This window comes from Lepidochelys olivacea (assembly GCF_965140295.1).
Source record: "Lepidochelys olivacea isolate rLepOli2 genome assembly, chromosome: 1".
Lineage (NCBI taxonomy): Eukaryota > Metazoa > Chordata > Testudines > Cheloniidae > Lepidochelys > Lepidochelys olivacea.
Window position 1 is genome coordinate 348,992,909 of NC_140411.1, and position 24,032 is coordinate 349,016,940.

The 24,032-nt window shown below is 42.0% G+C and overlaps 2 protein-coding genes across 4 annotated transcripts in view; one reads left to right on the forward strand and one right to left on the reverse strand.

Annotated features, from left to right (window-relative positions):
- The window catches only part of SSMEM1 (serine rich single-pass membrane protein 1), a gene marked incomplete at both ends in the record, with an annotated part of 14,476 nt that extends 13,954 nt beyond the window's left edge, over positions 1-522 (reverse strand). The window contains one exon of the mRNA XM_084636340.1: positions 465-522. Coding sequence (XP_084492466.1) covers positions 465-522 — 58 coding nt within the window. The remainder of the gene's footprint in view (positions 1-464) is intronic.
- On the forward strand, positions 184-24,032 carry TMEM209 (transmembrane protein 209). 3 transcript variants are annotated; one of them, XM_084649781.1, is made up of 15 exons: positions 184-716; positions 4,344-4,483; positions 4,589-4,647; positions 7,846-7,977; positions 11,077-11,315; positions 11,730-11,934; positions 13,263-13,438; positions 14,518-14,589; positions 15,776-15,872; positions 16,821-16,946; positions 17,487-17,584; positions 19,501-19,615; positions 19,708-19,805; positions 20,706-20,779; positions 21,897-24,032. In XM_084649781.1, the coding sequence occupies exons 2-15, from the start codon at positions 4,344-4,346 to the stop codon at positions 21,949-21,951; spliced, it is 1,686 nt and encodes a 561-aa protein (XP_084505907.1). In that variant the 5' UTR covers positions 184-716; the 3' UTR covers positions 21,952-24,032. The 3 variants fall into 3 exon arrangements, with proteins under 3 accessions (XP_084505907.1, XP_084505906.1, XP_084505905.1); XM_084649780.1 differs by lacking the exon at positions 184-716 and adding an exon at positions 930-1,336 and having other exon boundaries at positions 11,080-11,315; XM_084649779.1 differs by lacking the exon at positions 184-716 and adding an exon at positions 933-1,336.

Genomic DNA, 24,032 nt, shown 5'->3' on the forward strand with positions numbered 1-24,032 from the left:
GGGCCGGCTGCCGACGCGCCTCGGTCGCGCTGACGTGTCACCGCGTGGGGCCGAACCGTGAGGGCCGGCTGCCGACGCGCCTCGGTCGCGCTGACGTGTCACCGCGTGGGGCCGAACCGTGAGGGCCGGCTGCCGACGCGCCTCGGTCGCGCTGACGTGTCACCGCGTGGGGCCGAACCGTGACGGCCGGCTGCCGACGCGCCTCGGTCGCGCTGACGTGTCACCGCGTGGGGCCGAACCGTGACGGCCGGCTGCCGACGCGCCTCGGTCGCGCTGACGTGTCACCGTGAGGGTTGCAAACTCTGACTGAAGCTGTACCGGGAGATTCCCCCCTCCCCAGCCAACATGCCATAATGTCATTTTCTTAAAATATCCCATTAAAATCCCCCGGGCTGCATTCAACAGCCACCGGGGGATCGACGCCGGCTCGGGGAGACTCGCTCCAGGCCAGTCCCGCCCCTCACCCCTGTCACAGGAGCGCGGGCGGGAGCGCCGCGCGCCGGCCCCTCCCCCCGCCTCCATCGCGCCTCACACCCGCTCCCGCCGAAACGGGACAGCGGAGAAGCGAGGGGGAGGGGGAGGGGCAACGGCTGGCGGCGCGCTCCCGTCCCCATGGCAACAAGCCCCTCCCGCCCCGGTGGGAAGGCTTCCCTTCCGGCCGGCGGCCGCGCGCGTGGTCGGCGCAAGCGCAGTGGGGACCGGTGCGGGGGAGCGTGGTGAGTGTTGGAAGACGGGGGCTGCCGGCCCCCTTCGCGCCATGGGGCGGCCGGGGGGAGGGGGGAGTGCGACCCCCTCCCGCCTCCTCCGAGCCGGCTGCTCGCTGGAGGGGGAGGGGCTGGGGGAGAGGCTCTGCCCCTCCCCCCCCCGCGTTCCCCATTGCCTGGCCGCAGCCGCTGCCCGCCCAGCGGGTGCCGCCCCACCGGGCAGGGCTGGGCCCCGCCGGCGGTGTCGTGCCCGGCGCCGCCGGCAGCAGCCGTTAACCTCCCTGGTGCGGGCCCAGCCGCCGCGCTGGGCGCCCCCAGCGAAGTGGGGGCTGATCTGCTGCCGGCGCTCCTTCGTCGTGGCGACTAATGTCCCTGGTGTCGATGCCGCCTCTGGCCTACCCTCCCGCTCAGGAACGTGGGGCTGATCCACTGCCCCCTGGCAGCGGTGGCTAATGGTCCCTAGTGTAGATACAGCTGTGCAGTACAGAGGGGCCCAGCTGATCTGCACATCCCAGCGGTGTCCTGCAGCTTGGCCAACTCTGGGACACAGGAAGCACTGTCTTACAGTTACGTGTGTTACTGTAGATTGTGCTCAAGAGTCCCAGTCGGGGACCACGGCTCCATTATGTCAGGTGCTGTATAAACAGAACAAAAGGACAGTCTCTGTCCCAAAGAATTTACAGTCTAAGGCCTGGTCTACACCTAAAACTTAGATTGACCTAGCTGTATTGCTCAAGGGTGTGCAAAACTCCCCTAGGAGATGTAGGTAAACTGACTAAGTCCCACGGTAGATGCTGCTAGGTTGGCAGAAGTGTTATTCTGTCAACCTAGTTACTGCGTCTCAGAGAGGTGGGTTTACTACAGTGACGGCAAAACCCCTTATGTGGCTGTAGCAAGTGTCTGAGACAAGAGATAATACATAGATACAGACAGAGCAGGGAGTACCAGGAAACAGGGAGCTACGGCAACACTGAAAAGTTAAGTCAACTGAGCAGCGTCGCTCAGAGGTGAAAAATCCACACCACTGAGCAAAGTAGGCAAGCAGACCTAACCACCAGTGTAGGCAGTGCTAGGTCAACCTAGCTACTGCCTTTCAGGAAGGGGATTAACTATGGTCATGGGAAAACCCATCCTGTCACTCTACTGAATGGCTACCCTGAAGCTTGTCGTTGTGCTGCTGTAGTGTTTCAAGTGTAGACCAACCCTGAGACAAAATTGGTCAGTGTGATATGCAGTGGCCTCAGCATGCCAGCAGCCTATCTTGTCAAGTGTTTGGTAGGCATCATGGTAAAGGAAAGTTTGAAGGAGAACAGTGAAATAGCTTTGAGGATGTTCATGCAGAGTACCTCCCAAGCATTAGGGGCAGCATGGGAGAAAGTGTGAAGCCGCTTGTCTGAAGCGTTCAATGATGTTACTATTAAGCTGCAACTAATGTGATTCATTAGAATGTAACAACAGTTTAGTGAACACATTTGTCCCAATTTCTGCATGTTATATACTCCATCTTTGAATGGGAACATAACAGATATTTAAGCAGGCAATTGTAGGTGGGAAGGTTAATTTTAGTGGAGGATTATGTGTTAATGCTTGGTCAGATTTTTAAAAGTGTGGTAGTATTATCATGCGCAAACATAGTGAGGAACGGAGGCGGTCAGGGTGGATTTGATTTAGATCATGGAAGACTCGATTTAATAATGGTTTTCTACGTAAAAGTGCATTCCTGATGGTTGTTATAACCTTAATATATATTATTCACAACTCAGAGATAAAAAGAACAGGAGGGCTTGTGGCACCTTAGAGACTAACCAATTTATTTGAGCATAAGCTTTCGTGAGCTACAGCATCCGATGAAGTGAGCTGTAGCTCACAAAAGCTTATGCTCAAATAAACTTGTTAGTCGCTAAGGTGCCACAAGTCCTCCTTTTCTTTTTGCGGGTACAGACTAACACGGCTGCTACTCTGAAACTCGGAGATAGATGTAGGTTTCATTTTTAGAAGGTAAACGCTCTACATTTTTAAACAGTGATTTATTTTGAAAACATTTCAGATTAGTTTTACAGCTATATCAGAAAATTGAATGATTGTTTGGTTATTTAATTTACCAAAGGTAATTGAAGCAGATATTTATGAAGTCATTGGGAGGTGAACTATCTCCAGTTCAACAGGTTAATCATTAATATTTGGAGGATTTTCTTGCTATGCTGTATTAGGAGGAGAACATCACCAGACAGACATTTAAATTGTTTTATTTAACTAAAACAACAACGTTAAGTATTCTGGATTTTTTTTCTTCAACAGCAAACATATAATATTTTAACAAAGCAAGCATATCTGCAGATCTCTTCTCCTTGTCCAGATCTATTCCGCCCCCAACAATCTTGTATTCATTGAACTTTTTGAAACTTTGCGCTTTTAGAGAGAGGTAAGGGATTGACTCTGTGTACACAAATTTGCAGAGGAACAATAGAGTTGAGGTCTGTTATTTCTCACCTCTATATATTTATTTATTTAAAAACATTTTTTGCTGTTAACAAGCATGTTACCACTGAGGAGACAAATCCACAGTTTGAGAACTGCAAAACTAAGCATCTCTGATGGTATCTTCTAGACTGAGCACTGAGTCCCATTGGGAAGATAGAAAGATTAACGTAAATAATCTATACAGAAGCCTGTGGAACCCCATAATATTGGGTCCCTAATCCATGAACTATTGGAAATCATTTACAAAACTTTTCTTAAACATGACATGAATATATTGTCTCATACTATAGAATTAGAATTTATAATCCCTATTCCATGATGAGATATCTTTGAGCTATAATGTATCTTAATTAAAACTATCTCTAGATAGGTTTTTTTCCCTCAAAAAGCATTTTATCAAAAAAATCCAATTTAAATTTAAAAAAATCATTGATTTTTATCCACCCTGGGGGCAGTATTTTAGTGCAATAGCCAGTTCTCAATCCAACAATGTATGTAGTGCCCATTAAAGTGAAAGGGAAGCGTCTGTACAAAAGGACTGCAGGATCTTACAAGGTGTCTCGTCCCTATGACTCCCCACAGACCAGAAGAGAAAAAAATCTTGCATATCACTTACTAAAGGACAGTAGCTTTCAAAAATGTACTGAATGGTTACTTAATCCATGTGACTTCCCCCTGCCCCCCATGTTTTATCCACAAAAACTGGGGTAAAAGTGTTTTTCAAGCATGTCTGTAAAGTGAAAAATATGAACTTCCAGGAGTTTGATAGTCTGGGCTTGATTCTGCTTTGTTTCCCAATATATATTGGGACTAACTCTATTATAAAACTGGAGTGAGTTGAGAATCTGGCACTCCGTCCTGTGTGGGTAGGTTTTCCTTCCCAACACCCAAATGGTAAAAGTAGCTCAGCATTCGTTATGGTCCTGATGAGTAGAGAATGCTCACAGAAGGAGCTGTGTGAAAAAAGTATTTTTTAGCTCAAGGAAAAAAAAGGACTTAACACTGTTTACTATTAAATATTAATCTGTAACTAGAAATGAACTCCCTAAATGCAATTTCCTAGGGACTGTTTAACATTTCTTTAGTCTGGTGCTAAAGGAGAGTGACACTATATAAATATCTCAATTCTTGTCTTTCCCTATGCTTCTCTCTTTACAGATGATGCAGGGGGAACAGAGTCCAGCTACTTCCCTCATTGACAGAACCATCAAGATGAGGAAGGAGACTGAGGCCAGAAAAGTGGTTTTGGCTTGGGGACTCCTTAATGTGTCAGTTGCAGGCATGATTTATACTGAAATGTAAGTTCCCTAACAGTTTTAAAACTTAATAAAAGGATGTCATTATGTTCCTACATATTTCCATGTATTGAGAGAGATGCCATCTCAATTTTTTTTCTCTTTCAGGACTGGAAAACTGATAAGTTCATATTATAACATTACATACTGGCCACTGTGGTATATTGGTAAGTGTTTGTACTTGGTGATGGTTTACTTATGTGAGGAAACAGCATCTAAATTCAACCCTTTTGTTTTCTTTATGTCAGTATTTGAAAATTTTTAACCCGCTTTTTGACCATAGAGAAATCGGACTTCACTTTCCATGTCCAGTTTGGATCTGTCTGGGTTTATCTCCTGTGACAAACTTGCAGCAAAAAAGGCTTATCTGTTATCTTAGAACAAGTTTCATGTGTGTTGAGGCTTTCAGAAAGTAGAAGACAGAACTTTACTACTGACGTGGTGCGATAGGTGTGCTTTACATTTCATGTAGGAGTTAGACAAAGCTCTTTTTTTCAAGATATCTACAAGCTAAATGAGAGAGATGAAACTAACAAAGGATGAAAATGAAGAGTGGAATAGACATGTAAGAGATCAAGGATAGAAAACTTTCGAAAAGGCTGGATTTGAGGAGAGGGAGTTGTAGGTTGTTCCGAACCTGGGGATGATGTGAAAATGAAAGCATGTCGCAGCTTTAGGGGAAATTGCTTCAGATTCCTTAAACACAGTGATGTGTTATCATGGCATCCATGTTGATATGTAAATATAACACCATATTAACTAAATATAAACAAAGCTAAGTTGGGTATTGTCTTCCAGCTCTTTAGGCATCACTTGTTTTTTCAAATGGTGGAGTTACACTTGTAACCTGTAGAGATGTCAGCTGGTCTAGATTCCAAAACTTACTTTCTCTAAAGAATGCGAAGCTTATAAAGCAGCCCTTTGTTTATGTATGTGATTTTTTTTTAATTAACTTGTATGATTAAAATATAGAAAACCTGTTTCCAGAGTTCTTGCATAAAATATGTCACTGACCATCTTGGCTAATAGCTGTTGATCCTCCATGAATTTATCTAATTTTTTTTTTAATCCTGTTACACTTTTGGCCTTCACAACATCCTATGGAAATGAGTTCCACAGGTTGACTGTGCATTGTATGAAGAAGTACTTCCTTATATTTGTTTTGAACTTGCTGCCTATTAATTTAATTGGGTGACCCTTTATTCTTGCATTATGTGAATGGGTAAATCACACTTCCCTGTTCACCTTCTCCATAACCTTCATGATTTTACAGACCTCTATCACAGGGTTCTCCAAACTTTTTGAATCACGCACCCCCAGGGCCAGCTCTGGGGAAGCAAAAAAAAAAAAAAGAGCTGCTGGCAGCATGCCACCAAAGACTGAGCAGGGAGAGCCGAGCTGCTGGTGGCGCTCCTCCTGCCATGCATCCCACTTTGGAGATCACTGCTATATCATATCCCCGTCCCTGTAGTTGTCTTTTCTAAACTGAACAGTCCTAGTCTTTTTATCTCTCCTCATATGGAAGCTGTTCCATACCCCCTACTCATTTCTGTTGTCTTTCTCTGTACCTTTGCCAATTCTAATATACCTTTTTTGAGATCAGGCAACCAGAACTGCAGGTAGCATTTAAGGAGTGTGTGTACCATGGATTAATATAGTGGCATTATGATGTTTTCTGTTTTATTATCTGTCCCTTTGCTAATGGTTCCTAACATTCTGTTAGTATTTTTGGCTGCCGTTGCACACTGAATGGATGTTTTCAGAGAACTATCCATGATGACTCCAAGATCTCTTTCTTGAGCGGTAACAGTTTATTTAGACCTCATCACTTTGGAAAACATGACCTCAACTATATATACAATGTTCATTACTTTGAACTTACTGACAGTTAATTTCATCCGCTGTTTTGTCGCCTTGTCACCCAGTTTAGTGAGATCCCTTTGTAACTCTTTGCAGTTAGCTTTGGACTAGGGATGTAAATATAGTTTTTAAAAAGTACCTGTTTAAACTATTAAAATTATATTGGTTAACTGTTTTAATCGTTAAGTTTACAATCTACATTTTACATCCATACTTTGGACTTAACTATCTGGAATAGTTTTGTATTGTCTGCAAGTTTTGCCACCTCACAGGTCACCCATTTTTCCAGATCATTTATGAATATATTGAACAGCACAGGATTCTTGGGGGACCCTGCTATTTACCTCTCTCCATTGTGAAAACTGATCACTTATTCCTACCATTTGTTTCCATCTTTTAACCAGTTACTGATCTTTGAGAGGACCCCCCCCCCCCCCTTATCCCATGATTGCTTATTTTGCCTAAGAGTTTTTGGTGAGGGACCTTGTCAGGCTTTATGAAAGTCCCAGGACACTATATCCACTGGATCACCCTTGTCCACATGCTTGTTGACCTCCTGAAAGAATTTTAAATAGATTGGTGAGGTATGATTTCCTGGTATAAAAGCCGTATTGACTCTTCCCTAGCATATAGTGTCCATCTATGTGTTTGATCATTTTGTTCTTTACTATAGTTTCAACCTTCAAGCTTGCTTGGCACAGAAGTTAGGCTTACAGGTCTGTAATTGCCAGTCTTGCCTATGGATCCTTTTTTTAAAAATCCGCATTACATGAGCTATCCTCCAATTATCTGGTACTGAGGCTGATTTGAGTGATAGGTTACATACCACGGTAGTAGTTCTGCAATTTCTTATTTGAGTTCCTTCAGAACTCTTGGGTGATTACCATTGGGTCCTGGTGACTTATTACTGTTTAATTTATAAATTTGTTCCAAACCTCCTCTACTGACATCTCAGTCTGGGACAGTTCTTCAGTATTGTCACTTAACTAGAATGACTTGGATGTGGGGATCTCCCCCATATCCTCTGCAGTTAGGACTGATGCAAAGAATTAATTTAGCTTCTCTGCAATGGCCTTGTCTTCTGTGAGTGCTCCTTTAGCACCTTGATTGTCCAGAGGCCCCACTCACTGTTTGGCAAGCTTCCTGTTTCTGATGTACTTAAAAAAAAAAGTTTGCTATTTAGTTTTGGTGGATAATGCATCTTTCCAAAATGGTACAAAGAATATACAGTAACTTTTACCATGATAGTGCTCATATCAGTAGAGTGGGAAAACAACATGAGATGTCAAAGAGACAAGGTGGACCAACGGAAGTTGGTCCAATAAAAGATATTACCTTACTTACCTTGTTTCTTTAATATCCTGTGACCAACATGGCAACAACAACACTGCATACAGCATAAGATGTTAACAGTTACTGATTTTGTAAATGGTGAGCAATTTAAGAACACTCTAAAATATAAAGAACTAACTTGTTAAAGTAATGGTTTTTGTTTTTTGTTCTAGAACTTGCACTTGCATCTTTGTTCAGTCTGAATGCCTTATTTGATTTCTGGAGGTATTTCAAATACACTGTGGCACCAACTAGCTTAGTTATGAGTCCTGGACAGCAGACCCTTCTTGGGCTTCAGAATGCATGTAAGTGTGACAATTATCTCTGGCAGTAGTCTTTAAAATGGTGTCTACATGTGAGTTTGTAAATGTTTAACCTTCTGAACAGACTGCCATAGGTCTCAATCTAGCATGGGCCTCCAAACACAGATGACTAGAAAAACAAGAGAGATGCAGTCAATACCTTCTGAACGATAGGAGAGTTGATTCAGGGAGCATTTTGATTGACTTCACCTTACTGCTCCCTGCAGATGGGGTAACTAGGTGAAGTGGAATGAAAATTCAGAAGATCAAGAAGTTACTTGATTACCATGTACCAGTAGCTTCATGAAAGAAAGTATTGAGTGATAAAGGGCTCTTTACTTTAGCAGAGAAAGGCATAACAGGAACCCATGGCTGGAAGCTGAAGCCTGACAGAGTTAACTTAGAACACATTTTTAACAGTGAGGGTGACTGACTTTTGGAACAAACTGCTGAAGGAAGTGGTGGATTATCGCTCTCTTGATATCTTCAAATCAAGACGGAATGCCTTTGTGGAAGATATTCTTCAGTCAAACACAAGTTATTGGGGTCAGTATAGGGCAGGGGTTCTCAAACTCAGGGTTGTGACCCCTCAGGGTGTCATGAGGTTATTACATTGGGAGCCACGAGTGTCGGCCTCCACCCCAAACCCTGTTTCACCTCCAGCATTTATAATACTGTTTAACACTTTTTTTAAAAAAATATATATTTATTTGTAAGGGGGGGTCGCACTCAGAGGCTTGCTGTGTGAAAGGGGTCACCAGTACAAAAGTTTGAGAACCACTAGTGTAAGGATAATTGGGTTAAATTATATGGCCTGTGTTAGGAGGTTGAACTAGATGATCACATGGACCCTTCTGTCCCTAATCTATGAATGTGTATCACTGTTTCCAACATCTGCAAACAAATGCATATATCTAAATGCTTCATAATGTCTCTTCCATCTTTGACCTCTGATCTAGAGCAGTAGCGAGTGGGGGAGCCAGGGGAATTAGCAAAAAGTTACTTGAGGGGAGATAATTGGAACAGGAGAAGAAGCAATAATGATAAAGAACAAACAAAACAAAAAAAGACAGGAGAAAAGGGTGACTGGTGGAGTGTAGGAGACAAAAACAATGAGAGAAATTCAAACTCTATGGTGAATGGGCTGAGGTGTAGTTCCCTGTGTGTGGGACTGGGGAGGAGGCACAGATGGAGGGCTTACGTTTAAATAAGACATCATAGTAATCTACACACTGGGTAAAAATAGCCATGTTAGAAACCTTAAGGTAAAATATAAAAATGACAAACTAAACATCAGTCCCTTCATAAAATGTTTTGAGTTTCTAAACAAATTACTAAGAAACAGAAGAACATGACAAAGCAGATGTACCAATGTGGAATGCCAGCACACGACTACCACACTCGACTAGTCTGACCTCTGACTGCAGAAAGATGTCACCAGGTTGGAGGGACTTCTAGGAAAGCATCAATAAAGATCAGGGGCATAGAAGAACATGAGTAAGGATTGTGGTGTAGTGTGATTGATCTACGTGCAAAGATTAAAACAAGTATGTGTAACTTGACTAAACTATGAAGGGAACATATCAGTCCCTGGGTATTGAAACGCTTTGGAGATGGTGTGTATAGGTAGGGTTAAGAAAATGAAGTTAAAAATGGAAACTTTCCCAAAGAACCTGACTGAAGCTCCTTACTAGAGAAATTTTAAATTAGATATGCCTATAATAGTGCTCTGTGCAAAGCACTTGCTTGCTATTGTAGCTAGGCACAGTACAAGAGCTTTAAAATAGTAGGGTCCATCCATAAGGAACAACCTTGTAAAGAATAGGAAATGTTCCTGCATTGACCATAGGGAAGGACTGGATGTGACGTAATAGGTCTCTCATTATGTGTGTTACTATTATTTGTGTATACTGCTATGTTTGTAATAGCAAAGTGCCGAGAGGGCCCTGCTGAGCTAGACCAGGGGCGGGCAAACTTTTTGGCCTGAGGGCCACCTTGGGTTTCCAAAATTGTATGGAGGGCCGGTTAGGGGAGGCTGTGTCTCCCCAAACAGCCAGGCATGGCCTGGCCCCTGCCTCTAATCTGACACCCCCCCCCCCCCCGCCACCTTGTGACTGCTCCCCCAGGACTCTTACCCTATCCATCACCCCCGGACCCCCCGCCCTTGACTGCCCCCTGCCGCTCCATCCAATCACTCTTCTCATTCCTGATTGCCCCCCGGGACCCCTGCCCCATCCAACCACCCCTTCTCCCTGTGCCCTGACAGCCCCTGGAACCCCTGCCCCTGACTGCCCCCCGCCACCCCATCCAACCCCCCCCCAACTTCCTGACTGCCCCACCCGGGACCCCTGCACCTACTCAACCTCCCTGTTCCCCGCCCCCTGACCACCACCTCCAACTCCCCTGCCCTCTGTCCAACCCCTCTCTGCCCCCTTACCATGCTGCTTGGGGCACCGGTGGCTGGCTACAGCTATGCCGCTCAGAGCACCGGGTCAGGCCGCGGCTCTGCAACTGCGCTGCCCGGCGGCCCAGAACGTTGCGCCGGCAGTGCGGTGGCGCTGAGGCTGCGGGGGAGGGGAGACAGCAGTTGAGGGGCTGGGAGCAAGCCTCCCAGGCCAGGATCTCAAGGGCCGGGCAGGAGGGTCCCGCGGGCCAGCTATGGTTTGCTCACCTCTGAGCTAGACTGTATACAAACACATAGCAAGATAATCCCTGCCCTGAAGTGGTTTCAGTCTAAATAGGTAAGATAAAGGGTGGAAGAAAGGAAGTATTTTATTCCCACTTTGCAGATGGAGAACTGAGGCACAGAGGTGTAGTGACTTACCCAAGGTCACACAGTGTGTCTGTAGCAGAATTTAACCCAAGTCTTTTGAGTTTCAGTGGAGTTTTCAAACCACAAGACCATCCTTTTACTTTTTCACAGCTCTAGTTTCTGTGCTTGTGACTTGGCTGCTGAATTTTATAGGTCTGAGATTTTTCAACTCTCCTTTTCTGGTCTCAGTGTAGGATTTTCTTAAGATAGTAAAGAAGTAAAACAACAATTAAGAAAAATGATCCAGACTTCTGCTCCTTCAGCCCTAATTCTGCTTTTTTTTATTACAGCAGTACAAACAACTCCGCCCCGTGAGCTAGTGACCAAGAAAGTCCCTTCTTCAACACCTTCTCCTCCAATCCAGGGTCAGAGTGTGCTGAGTTACAGCCCATCCCGCTCACCTAATACCAGCCCAAAGTTTGCCACTGGTTGCATGACTGGGTACAGCCCTCAGCTACAGACTTTGTCAGGCAGCAGCAGTTCTTATAGCACTGCTGTGACCTACTCACCAAACAGCAACTACAGTAAGGTAATAGCCTTGATAACCCAATGTAACAAGTTGGAATTTGCTTATTAGATTGCTTGTATTGTGCTCTACACTGCAGAACCTGATTCTCCAGTAGCATGCACCTTGTGTATTTATTTACACCCTTTGCACAGCAGATGTAAAATTTTACCCGACAGGAATTCTCCAGTCTCCCACTGGTGATAGCATTTTATTCACTTTGCACCACCTGGCAGTCATGCAGTAAGAATTTAAATAAACCAACCAGCAGCTGAAACATACTAAAGCCAAAGTGGTGTCTAGTTTAACAGTAACTAGCAATGCAGTAACAACTTGGATAAATGGGGATAAATAACATTAATTTTGTTTACAGATTGTTTTATTTGTAAAGCTGGAATTCTACTTATTAGTTTCAATCATTCACTGTATTTCCCACAGGTATCCAGCTTCAGTCCCTCCCCTGGTGCCTCACCATACCCCACCAGCATTGGACCAGTGGAAAGCAGTGGGCTGAGGTCTCGGTACCGTTCTTCGCCAACTGTGTATAACTCACCTATTGGCAAAGAAGATTATATGACAGACCTAAAGTCCCTGGACAGCTTCCTTCAAAGTGAAGAAGAGAAGCAACATCGAGTTCAGCTGGGTAAGTAAGTAGCTCTGTTTGGTCTAGAAGTTGTTTTTTTAGTGCATTTGTAGGATGGTATTCCAGTTCTTCTGGTGTACGGTAGACACAGATGTGCCAATCTTAATGAAATGGACTTAAGTCATTTGCACAGTAGCCACCTCTTAACAAATCCTTGTAGAAGGCACAGTCTGAAGACTGATGCAGAACAAATTAAGTCTTTTACTGAATAGTCTAAGTGAGATGTGAAGCAGAGCTCCAAGACTGCTACAGCCCTTTTGTAACACAGAAGCCTTGGGGAAACTTTCCAGAGAATAAAGTCTTGTCTTATAGATAGAAATGTACAGCTGTTTGACACTCTGGAGACAACCCATGGATGTCTATAAATGACAAACTATATCTGTATAGGACTCATTGGCCTACAGTAAAGGCTCAGGGCCTTCATCTTGACAAGAGGTATGGCCTGTGGAGAAGGCATCTCAGAACAAGGTGCCAAGTAATCTGCAGGTGACCTGTGTCCTGAAAAGGCACTTTTTATTATTGAGATGACAATGTATTTTACATAGACTACATAGGCCAATGGCATTTTGGGATGTATAAGTAGGGGCATAGCGAGCAGATCGAGGGACGTGATCGTTCCCCTCTATTCGACATTGGTGAGGCCTCATCTGGAGTACTGTGTCCAGTTTTGGGCCCCACACTTCAAGAAGGATGTGGATAAATTGGAGAGAGTCCAGCGAAGGGCAACAAAAATGATTAGGGGACTGGAACACATGAGTTATGAGGAGAGGCTGAGGGAGCTGGGATTGTTTAGCCTGCAGAAGAGAAGAATGAGGGGGGATTTGATAGCTGCTTTCAACTACCTGAAAGGGGGTTCCAAAGAGGATGGTTCTAGACTGTTCTCAATGGTAGCAGATGACAGAACGAGGAGTAATGGTCTCAAGTTGCAGTGGGGGAGGTTTAGATTGGATATTAGGAAAAACTTTTTCACTAAGAGGGTCGTGAAACACTGGAATGCGTTACCTAGGGAGGTGGTAGAATCTCCTTCCTTAGAGGTTTTTAAGGTCAGGCTTGACAAAGCCCTGGCTGGGATGATTTAACTGGGAATTGGTCCTGCTTCGAGCAGAGGGTTGGACTAGATGACCTTCTGGGGTCCCTTCCAACCCTGATATTCTATGATTCTATGATTCTACGTTTGGCATTTGGGTTCGTAGCAACTTGTGGATGCGTCCTTCCTGTCAAAGCCTAAATGCTCTGACCTGTTACCTGTACAGGAACCTCCCACTGTTTAAAAATTGTTTGGCAATCAACATGGAGTAATTATTTGTTTACTGAATGGATAATTTCAGGGAGTTCAGATTCCAGCTCTCCTTCCAGCAGTCCGACTCTTTGGAACTACAGCCGTTCCGTGGGAGACTGCGCACAAATGCTGAGGAAGTTCCAGTACCAACTGGCCTGCAGGTCCCAAGCCCCATCAGCACACAAGGACGAAGCTGATCTGAGCTCCAAGCAGGCTGCAGAAGAGGTAAATAGAAAACTCAAGGGAATCATGAGGGAAAAAAATACAGTTGCGAATTTTGCAATCTTCTGCAAGGATTTGGATGGGTCTCCCATTCACATTACTGGAAAGAGGGGGTAAATCCCATAGCATTGAATTGCCTTCATATAATTTAGAAAAATGTCTTCTTACTACAAAATTCAATCTGAACTAGTTTGTTGGAAACGGCATTATCTTCACCAGTAGAGGGCAATTATAAATTTCTTTGGGGTAAAAAAGTGACTTCTGACCAAACACTTCTGGATATACCTGCTGTATAGAATTTTATAGTTTTTAGTAGTCATTTTGTGGGCAGTGGTGGGAAACAGTAAACATAGATTTAACCTTTTCCTGTTTTAATCAATTTTTCACAAACACCTTAATTATGTAGTAATATATAACAACTCTAGATATAGTAGTTCAGTATGGAGTTCAAAAACTAGTAGTTTAACTGTATTCTTGGACTTAGTGATGTTGAGAAATCTTCACTTCTTCCATTTTATACTATGGGTAAAAGTGTTTGTAACCGTAATAATTAACTGCATTTAGTGCATGTCAAGCAGCTGAATGTATATTGAACATCCTCCATTGCACCTGTACGTGCTCAGTGGATTTTGTAAGACACCTGGAGAAGTGTACCGCACATCTGAGTTTAGTGTGGCCAATAGGAATATCTCTTAACTTGCCTGTCTTTTAATTAAATTATCCCTTTTCTCTACCTTGCACGTTGATTTAGTTAGTGTAACTTTCCATTAAATTAAACCTTTTCTAGAAATCTTACTAGCTTAGTCCAGTTTTATCCTAATACAAATAGCTATGGGTACTGAAATAGTGCGTCTAGACTTGGTGTGTTATATACCAGCTGGTTTAGTCCTCATGAACTGTCCTGTGAGATATGACAGGTTTCAGAGTGTGAGATATGAACATTCTAAAACCTAGCTGAGGCTTATGATGGACATGCTGTAATTAGTATCAATAAGATGGCTTGGCCTCTAAAAGCCACATTGTGTTCAGCTGGGTTCCTATCTTTGCAGTAAGTCTCTTAAACTACTTAACTTTGTGCCTAGGTTTGGTTGAGGGTGATAATGAATCGACAACTACTCAATCATGTGGACTCATGGACAGCTAAGTTCAGAAATGTAAGTCCTATCATTGCTCTTTAGAGTCTAATATTTCAGTGTCCTGTCCTTATTTCTGCAGAACTCAGCTAGAAAGTACATGAGTACTTCATCATTTGCCTCAGCCTTAATGGAACTGAACTATGGTATAAACTTGGTAGGGTGTAATACTTCCTTAATGATCTTTGATTCATAACAGAACTTTGCTTTTTGATTTAATTGTATTATATTAGAATGTTGGGGGGGAAATCGAGTTGCCACATGTGTACCGAAGGTTGTAGAAAGAACTACAGAGTGTATTTGAGGATTAGCAAATGGCTGTGTAACTAGCAAGTAACACAAAGCATGCTCACAAGGGGGCGATATTAAGGTTACACGTTCAACCTTAACTCCTGCACTTGCTGACTTTTGTGCTATGACATCCTGGAAACTTCAAATTGTAAAGTTCATACCAATGAAAATGAGTAGACTTGTTTTTCCCTTTTCCACAACTCAACCTGCTGACTCTGTTTTCCTCAAACATTTCAAAATAACTCACCTGGGCTGAACTGAAGCATGGAAAATCCCATCCCCAAGGTTAAAATTTTCCAAAAGGTCTGAGCAGCTGAAAAGTTAGAATGAAAATCCTGACATAATCTGACTTTTAAGAACAGTTATTTCTGCTATTGCAGACCTAACTACACTTCAAGGTAAAAGTATTAGTTAACCAAATAACAAATTACTCCAACACACCACTTGTTGGAGTTCATGACACCCTCCAGGCATGTTTGTTTAAGACAATAATATCCATGAAAAGCTCAAGTGTTCACAAATAATATATTTCTGTCAGCACCCTTCTTCCTTAAAACAGACTGTGGGAATTATGGACACATGCAAGCATAAATTAACAGTGTGTGGATGACTTGCAGCTTTCATACCATTATTCCCCTCACCATCCAAAAAGTCTGTATCATGGTCTAGAAATGTTGTCTACAACTCACTCATTGAACTTCTAAATAGTCATTCAAACCCTACCATAAGCTGATAGTCTGTTTACTTAATAACTTTGTATATCTCTTCTGCTCCCTTAAATGTTTGTTGTTCACCTTTTTACTTTGCAGTCATAACAGTAATTCAGATACTGATTAGGGTATAGTAACACTTCACACAGACTTCCTATTGCTTCTTATCTTTTTAATTGTCTGTCTGTCTTTCTCTCCTCTTCTAGTGGATTAACGAGACTATTTTAGTGCCACTTGTGCAAGAGATTGATTCTGTGAGCACTCAGCTGAGAAGAATGGGGTGTCCAGAGTTGCAGATTGGAGGTATGGAGATACTGTAATAGATTTGGTTCAGTTCTCATTAGTACCTGTGCTCAGGATGAAAACTTCCAGGCAGAAAAGGGTGTTCTTTGCAACCTTAAGAACTAGAAACAGGTTTTTTTTTATGAGAGAGAGCTTGGATTATACAGCAGCTTCCACAGATGCAGATAACACAGGAACCTTGTTACAGCTGCATCAGTGAGGAGACTATGTTCATTCCAATTGAGCCTCCTGAGGCAAATCCCTTAAGACAATAACCTGGTATTTGATGTCTAACTGTTAGAATTCAGACTAGCAGCTATAAGAGCATCTATCTTCAATTAAACTGGTGTTTAATCTGAAGTAATTCCACTTATTTGCATTGTTACATCAAACTTGCACCAATTTAACTGAGAGCATAATTTGGCCTTCTATTTTGTAGGCTACTTAAACTTTCTCTCCTTAAAACCCACTTCTGCTGTGACACATATGAGAAATTAACCGACTAATAATGGCTAGATGGAGAGGCAGTTAGGAATCTGCTATATATTTAGTCAAATGGAACACTAGAAAGTTTGTCGTATCCCCTTTTCCCACCATTATAAGTTTATTTTGTCTCCTAGGATGCAAGGTCTTCAGGACAGGGACTGTCTTCCCTTGTGTGTGGTGCCTAGCATGTTTTGTATGCCATGATGATGTAAATAACACAGACTCAACCTTTCTCCCAGTGAAGTAAACGTAGGAGTAAACTACTTCTCTAGGATCAGAATTTGGTATTTTGCAACATCAGTGGTGATGTAGTGTGCCAACTATTCCTAGGACCCAGCTTCTCAGAGTGCAACAGGAAAGCAAGCTGAACAGAATGTGTCAACTCTTTGTAATAGTCTGTTAATGAGCTTCTGAGTAAGTGAGGATGTTCAGTGTTCTGCGATGGCCATAGATCATATATGCTGGTGCTTTTTTGTATTGCAGAAGCCAGTATTAGCAGTCTGAAACAAGCTGCTCTTGTTAAAGCTCCACTCATCCCGACACTGAACACTATAGTGCAGTACCTGGACCTTACACCAAACCAGGAATATTTGGTTGAAAGAATCAAAGGTAAATGGTTGTCATGCACACTTAAAATGTGCTTCATTACAGTTTTCCTGTGTCAAGTGTTAGTGAAGTTGAACACTGTCAACAAGACCTTTGAACTTGGGTTTCAGCAGTATGAAGGAGGGGCTGCTTTTCAAGTAGTGGAAATACACAAGTATTTGTAATTTTCTACTATTGTTTAAAGTGACTTAATGATTTGGGATCTTAATATCATTTACAATATTCTTAAAACAAAAGCTTTGTCATTTTTGAATGTGTGTTCTGGAAACTTATTGTTGGATTTAATCAATCTCTTCTCTTACTACTTTATGCCTCCCTGATTTAATTCCAAATAAAACTGAGTTTTAGGATTTAAATCTTTTTAAAAATCCTGATGGTGGTTTTTAAAATTTGCTTCGCAGGTGTTTTTCTTGCGTGCATTTCTCATGTATACAGCACCATAAATATGCATGATGTCTGAAACAGACATAATAGATTGCCTTCTTCCATTTCCATCTCCAACCTTGCTCCAAAATAACTTCATATAAACTCTGTTGCCTTTAGAGCTTTCTCAGGGAGGATGCATGAGTTCATTCCGATGGAACAGAGGAGGGGACTTCAAGGGCCGTAAATGGGATACTGATTTGCCCACTGATTCTGCTGTAAGTTTGCATAGTTGTGTTTTGATGAAACTTAAAATGCATTATTTTTCAGTGCTAGTAGTAGGAATATGAAGTAGAGAGAGAGCTTGTGAATCTTTTGAGGAACATGATCCAAATCCTGCACACCTCATTTGCCAAAGTAATCCCATTGCGCTCAATGAGATTACTTGGTAGAATTATGCAAACCAGATCTAGCCCCATACAGATCACAAAAATAATATTGTTGTGTACCTTAATCTTGCATCACTCTTACTTAGACATAATTGAAATAAATGCCTGTTTAATAGCTGTGGTGGGTGTAGCCTGACTTGCTCCGACCGTGATACTGCAATTGTTTTCTACATTCAGACACAATTTAACTAATCATCTGCATTCAAATGAATCTTCTATAAAATAATTCCTAATACAGGAACAAATTATTAAATGACTTCACCTTGATTATATGTCTAATTTCAGTTCTCCAAAGCAGATTGCAAAGTAAACACATGAAAGAATAATAAACATGGATTGAGTGGTCTTGTGCCCATTTAATTGAATATTGTTTGCTGTGAAATCCTAAATGACTAACTCAAAGGAGTAAATAATCTAGTTGGAGAGAGACTCTCCATGTGGCTGAGCTGAGTGACCTGAAAGGCCAGAGGATAAGTGTGTTTTAGCAGAAACAGTAACATGTACTTGAAAACAGGGAATTAAAATATTACTTCAGTTGTCAGAAAACTAACACGACATAGAGACAAAGAGTAATGACACATGAGTGACACAATTCTGAGGATTTTTTTTTCTTGCTGTCTCTGCAAAAGATAGCTGACGTTCTGCCTTGAGTCAAGTGGGAACCTACCAGTTCTTAAGGGAAAGCACTCATAGTCATGAGAGAGAATATTACATCTGGGAATGGAGCCATTTTTTTTCCCCCTCCCACAACCAACCAGATGAGATGCCATTGGAGACTATATTGAATATCTAAATACTAATAAGCGAAGACTAGTTCTGACAAATCATCCTAAACTTCTGTAAACCCCTGAATGAGTTACTAGTCTAAAATATATTAAATGTACGTTGAGGAAATGTTAAAATTGAAAATTTCAAGTCAACAAATGCAAAATTGCAGTACATGCAATATGAATAATGTTGCTGTAAGAACCTTAACATACATTTAACACTAACAGTAGGTACAGTTTAGTTTTATCTGCTTTCCACTGTGTACTGGTTCTAGCATTCTTCCCCGTATATAGGGCGTACTTAGGGTGACCAGATAGCAAGTGTGAAAAATCGGGACGGGGTGGGGGGTAATAGGAGCCTATATAAGAAAAAGCTCTGAATATCGGGACTGTCCCTATAAAATCAGGACATCTGGTCACCCTAGGGGTATTTGTTCAGACTGAGAGAGTTGGTCTTAAGTTTTACAAAAAACTTAATGTGTGAGTATACAGGTTGCCAAACCATGGTTGGTTTGAATCTGTTGATCTCAATCAGACCTTTAAAGATAATGGGGCAGGAGGGAAGGAGTTAAAATAAATATTCTGGTTTGGGGCCCATGTTGGCTTCTAAATTTTGGAACTTTGCTTTGAGGTGCAGAGATAAAAACACTATGTCAGAGCCTCGGTGTAGCCGCTGACATACAGCCATCTCTGGAAGGGAATGAATATGCCACATTGTGGCTGACGTCTTGTTGTTCAGCTGACAGATGTACCTTGACTTGTCAACATCTTACATAAATATTCTGGCCAATGTCAAGTGTTGGGCCACTGAGGACAGTGGTTAAAGCACTCCACTGCTTTGTCCCTTTTTAAATTTGCTGAGGTTCAGTCAAAGCTGTAATAGGATCTGAGATTGTTAAAGATTAACCACTTTATTGTAGCAGTTGTTTCTACAATCTGTCTGATAGGCACTAAATTCTGATTTAATTTTTTCTTAAGATCATTATGCACGTGTTCTGCACTTATCTTGACTCCAGGCTGCCTCCTCACCCAAAATATCCTGATGGCAAAACATTTACCTCACAACACTTCATTCAAACACCAGATAAGCCAGGTATTGGCATCCTTTGTCCCTTTGTTTGCTGGGATTGACTGGTTGGATCACGTCCTTCATGTCCTTATTATCTCTTAAATTTCTATTCATAGATGTTTCAAATGAGAATGTTATTTGCATCCACCAGAGCACCATCAACCCTCCCCACTATGAACTTATCTACCAGTGCCAAGTTTACAACTTACCCAAGGTATGAACATGGTCCTTTTCTTCTGATACCTCAAGAAAGCTACATACATTCTGAAAACTCTAGCTGATGTTGATTGGTTATCTTTTTTGAGCAGTCAGGTTTATTGACAGGGGAATTGTCTTTGAATGTAGCAAAGCTCAGTGCAATGTACAAGGCAACATGCTACCTTGATCTAGTGATAGCCCTTGGCATATAAGTTGCTACTAAATAACACCATTAAAATAAAGAGCCTCAGTAGAGTAGGGAAGGCAGTATCTTCCCCTTGTTGCATGTTCTTTTGATAAGTTGCTAGTGTTTAAAATAAGTAATTTAGACCCCAGAGGTCTGTGTTAATTCTTCAGCACCAGCAGATCTTGTGTCTCTTACCAGCAAAAGTCTGCGTTGGAAAAATTTCCATTCCCAGAATCAAAAGGTTATATTGATGCTGTTGGATCCCTGGTCAAAACTTGAGCCCTAGTTTCAGAAATGATTGTCAATTCCTCTAGTCCTTAAAAGAGTGGAAGGTCATAATCCAGCCTAACAAATTTTCTCTTTTTGCATTTGCCCAGCTGGAGGATATAAGCAGTGTCGCAAAACTAACTTAAATCCTGGAGGTTCATTATGGTGAAGAAGCCCATAATATTATTCCTTTGGTAATGGTTTCCCTCCTATAGCAGTTTTTCATCTCAAAATACTTTGCAGGTCAGCATACTAATGCCATAATGATATCTACCCAGTGAAGTGCAGCCGCCTCTCGTGTGGAGTGTGACAGCTGTTTAACAATGGAAAGCATCATTACACAAAAGCTTAGGACAGGAAGTGAAGGGTATTTTCTTTTAAGTAAGAAATTGTGCAGAACTTTCAGACTGAATATTGTATGTATTACTTAATCTTCACCTTCTTCTCTTCCTGTGAGTTCAGGGCAGAAACAACATGTTCCATACCTTGCTTATGTTCCTGTGCATCATAAAGACAAAAGAATCTGGGATGCTCGGGTAGGTATAGAGTGCCATGAATCCCTGCATTTAATACAGGCTGAGAACTGTAACATTCCTTGTTGTAAATAAGCAGTTTAGCTGCATGTAGACTGATCTTAAGTTCCTGTAGAAACCGTCTGTGTTCTTCACTGTATGGCAATTTCTTGCTGGTCTGTAAACACCCTATTTCTTTCACTCTCCCCCAACACGCTCTTTTGGCTGCCTCCTACACTCTTATGATAAATAATTTAAAACTTGCAATTTGCATTTCTAACGGAAATACAGAACATTATTCTTTCTCCTCAAGCTTGAGACAGGGAGGTAAGGGCCCTTTTCTCTTTTTTGAACAAGGATATAAATCTACCTTAAAAACCTGACTCCACTTTCCAGGGACAGCTAAAAGTTTGCATTTCAGGCTGAGCTCTTCAAACACAAGAGCTTTACTCTGAGCTTCCATGGGGAAAGTCGAGCTCCTCAGTTCCTGAAAAGACTAATTCCGGGCAGCAAATGAGGACTGACAATTAAATGCACTAAAAAAAGTACTATGGGGAATTGTGCACTCTTATGTCCTACTGAAATCTGGGATAGGAGCACTTAAATTTTGCAAGTTCTAAGGAGTATCAGATTGATTAAGCAAGGAAAATTAGTACACTGAAATGAAATAAAATAATTTTAAAAGCTTCTTATACTTATTTGAGCCTCTAGGTGCATAAAAAGAGTTGCATTTTATTTGCAGGCTGACAGTCTAGTGGAGCACAAACTGAAATATTGGCCTCTTTAGTCACTGCCTGGCTAGATGCTGGCCTGAAATCCACTGCCATTGAGAAATATAGGTATAATTAGATGCCATCATTAGCCACTAATCTTTGCTTTTTGAGCTGTATAAGAAATTTTGAATATGTGTACTGGGCAACTCTGCCTACGTTGACATAAAAGTGAAGTCCAGACTTTCCCATTTAATTCCTGTGGGGTTGTACTCTGTTCATAGTGAAGCACAACTCTTAAACAGAAGGAACATTTGGCAGGGATTGAAAGAACGGCTGGAGTCAGGAGCTTACAACCTGTCTTGGCAACTTTGCTTTAAATGTACGTTTGGGGTTATTGTTATTTTATTATGGCGACTTTGTCTTTGCAGGCGAGTAAATCTTGGCTTATCAGGAGTGAATGTTCTGTGGATCTTGGGAGACTAGTACATCATTGTTCACTGTGGATGGCCTCCCCCTTCACAAAGTGAGAAACAATCTCTGAGATAACTAAACAGCTTATTACACTTGTGCCTTGAACATAAACCTACAACGATGTACTCGTGTGAGATCCTTGTGAACATAGGATATGTTTGCATTCAATACACTGTTTGCATGAGAACATACTTCCAGCACTGAAATACTCCTACCAGCTCTTTTGTGCAAAGACGTCTCTTTACAACTTCCCACCTTTACAAGCCCTACTTTAAAAGCCTTCACCATTCTTCTGGCTGAGTTGTCCTCCAGAGGCCACCACTGCTGATACTGGAATTAGAAGCAATTCAGCGGTACCCCTGCCAGCTTGGGGAATGAATTGTGAGCCCTCATCTGCGTGACAGGGTAGAATACTACAGTGCAACTTGGACTGCCCTACTAAGGTTGTACACTGCTGCTTGGTACTTGTTACTTCAGTGCTGCCACTTGACAAATCAGTCACTGCAAGTGTGGCCAAGAGCAAGATCCACATGCACCGGGAAATGCCACATAATCAGGATTCTCTTTGGCTTATGCAGAAAGGCTTGTGGCTATCCATCATTGGAGTACCAGTGTAGTGGGATTTTGTGGCACCATCACACTTTTAAAGTGACTGCACTGTAGGTGTAAGTGAAAGAAAACTTCAGACCCTACACACCAGTTAGACTATATTCTTATGGATTTTTTTTTTTTAAACAAAATAACCCGAAATCTTTTAAACTGGAGTGTGTTTGGGGCAACAAAACGTTGCCGATGTCTTGACTGCAGTTGAAGTCTTGCCCTAACTTCATTTATTTTTTAAAAAGTTCTCGCATTAGTATTTCTGGTATTAATCCCCTATTTTTAGAGGTGTTTGAGCTGTAAAAATTTACTCTAAAATGGAATGTAGCTTCAGTGTGTCTGCATAAGAACAAAATTTTTACACTTAAATCAGGATGTCCTAGGAGTCCAAAGGGGCATCCTCTCTTCCACGCCCCCATAGCCCCACGTTGCTGGGAATTTCATCATAACCAAGGACAAACAGATGCAACTTGACATTGTTAGTCACTGGAGGGACTTGAGGCTCTGCTGGTGTTTCCTGCCCGGGGCAGATAGCAATGACCCAGAAGCAAGAATCAAATTTATGACTTGAACTCCTGTCTTGTATGGGTGGCACGTCACTTTAGATCCTCAGGCCAGCCAACACCTTACTTTGAGAAAAAAGACCTGTTCTGCTCTTTATGACAAGTATTTACAATGGTGGGATGTCCCTGGATAACCCAGCATGGTTTTTTTACAGTTATATAAGCAATTGCTCTGCAATGTAGACTAGTTGCTCCCTGGAAAAATTTGAGTTAAACTTGTTTTAAACAAAATGGATTCCTACATGTATGCCAAGGTTTTTTCCTATAGGGATAAAGGATACATTGCAAATCCTGGTAACCAGGGAATTTTAAAAATGTGTGCTATAGGGTTCTTTTTAAAAATATATATATTGTGGGGACCATTTCAGAAGCCCTCTGGTAAGGGTAATGTTAAGGGTCCTCCTGTTTCTTTCAGTCTCTTGTCATCAGGTATGACGTTAAGGCAGGGTGGCCTACTTAATTTTACCCTTTCAACCCACAATAACCGGAAAATTGAGACCACAATGTCACTGTGTTAAACTGCCAACGATGCTGCTCTGTAGAACCCTGCTTGAAGTATTCCTCCAGGATTCAGTAAAAGAGCTGGCTGGTTAGACTTGTGAAGAATACACAAGGTTTGTATTGGTTTTACAATGACTACACTCTTTTGTACTGTGTTCAGTTTTTACTGAACTGTGGATTGCCTACCTTGATGAGCAGGTGGGGACAAGTTTGGAAATGTCATTTTTAGTATGCTCAGCACAATTACCATTCATGATCTCAGTTGGACTGTTTGGTATTTTTAATGCATGAGCCTAACTTATTGCCATTGTCTGTCAGAACTGCATCTTACTCTACAACTTCCCCCAGGAGGTATGAATTTTTCCTGGAGATCAGACTGTTAACAATGGTTAATTTGGTGCCTGTATTAAATGGGTTCATTTGGTTAAA

Excerpts from the sequence above, each read along its gene's own strand:
- TMEM209 (XM_084649779.1), top strand. The coding sequence starts at position 1,157 with ATGGTCCCTAGTGTAGATACAGCTGTGCAGTACAGAGGGGCCCAGCTG. Across the intron at positions 11,316-11,729 it reads CAAACAGCAACTACAGTAAG|GTATCCAGCTTCAGTCCCTC; the intron begins GTAATAGCCTTG and ends TATTTCCCACAG. Across the intron at positions 14,590-15,775 it reads GGACAGCTAAGTTCAGAAAT|TGGATTAACGAGACTATTTT; the intron begins GTAAGTCCTATC and ends CTCCTCTTCTAG.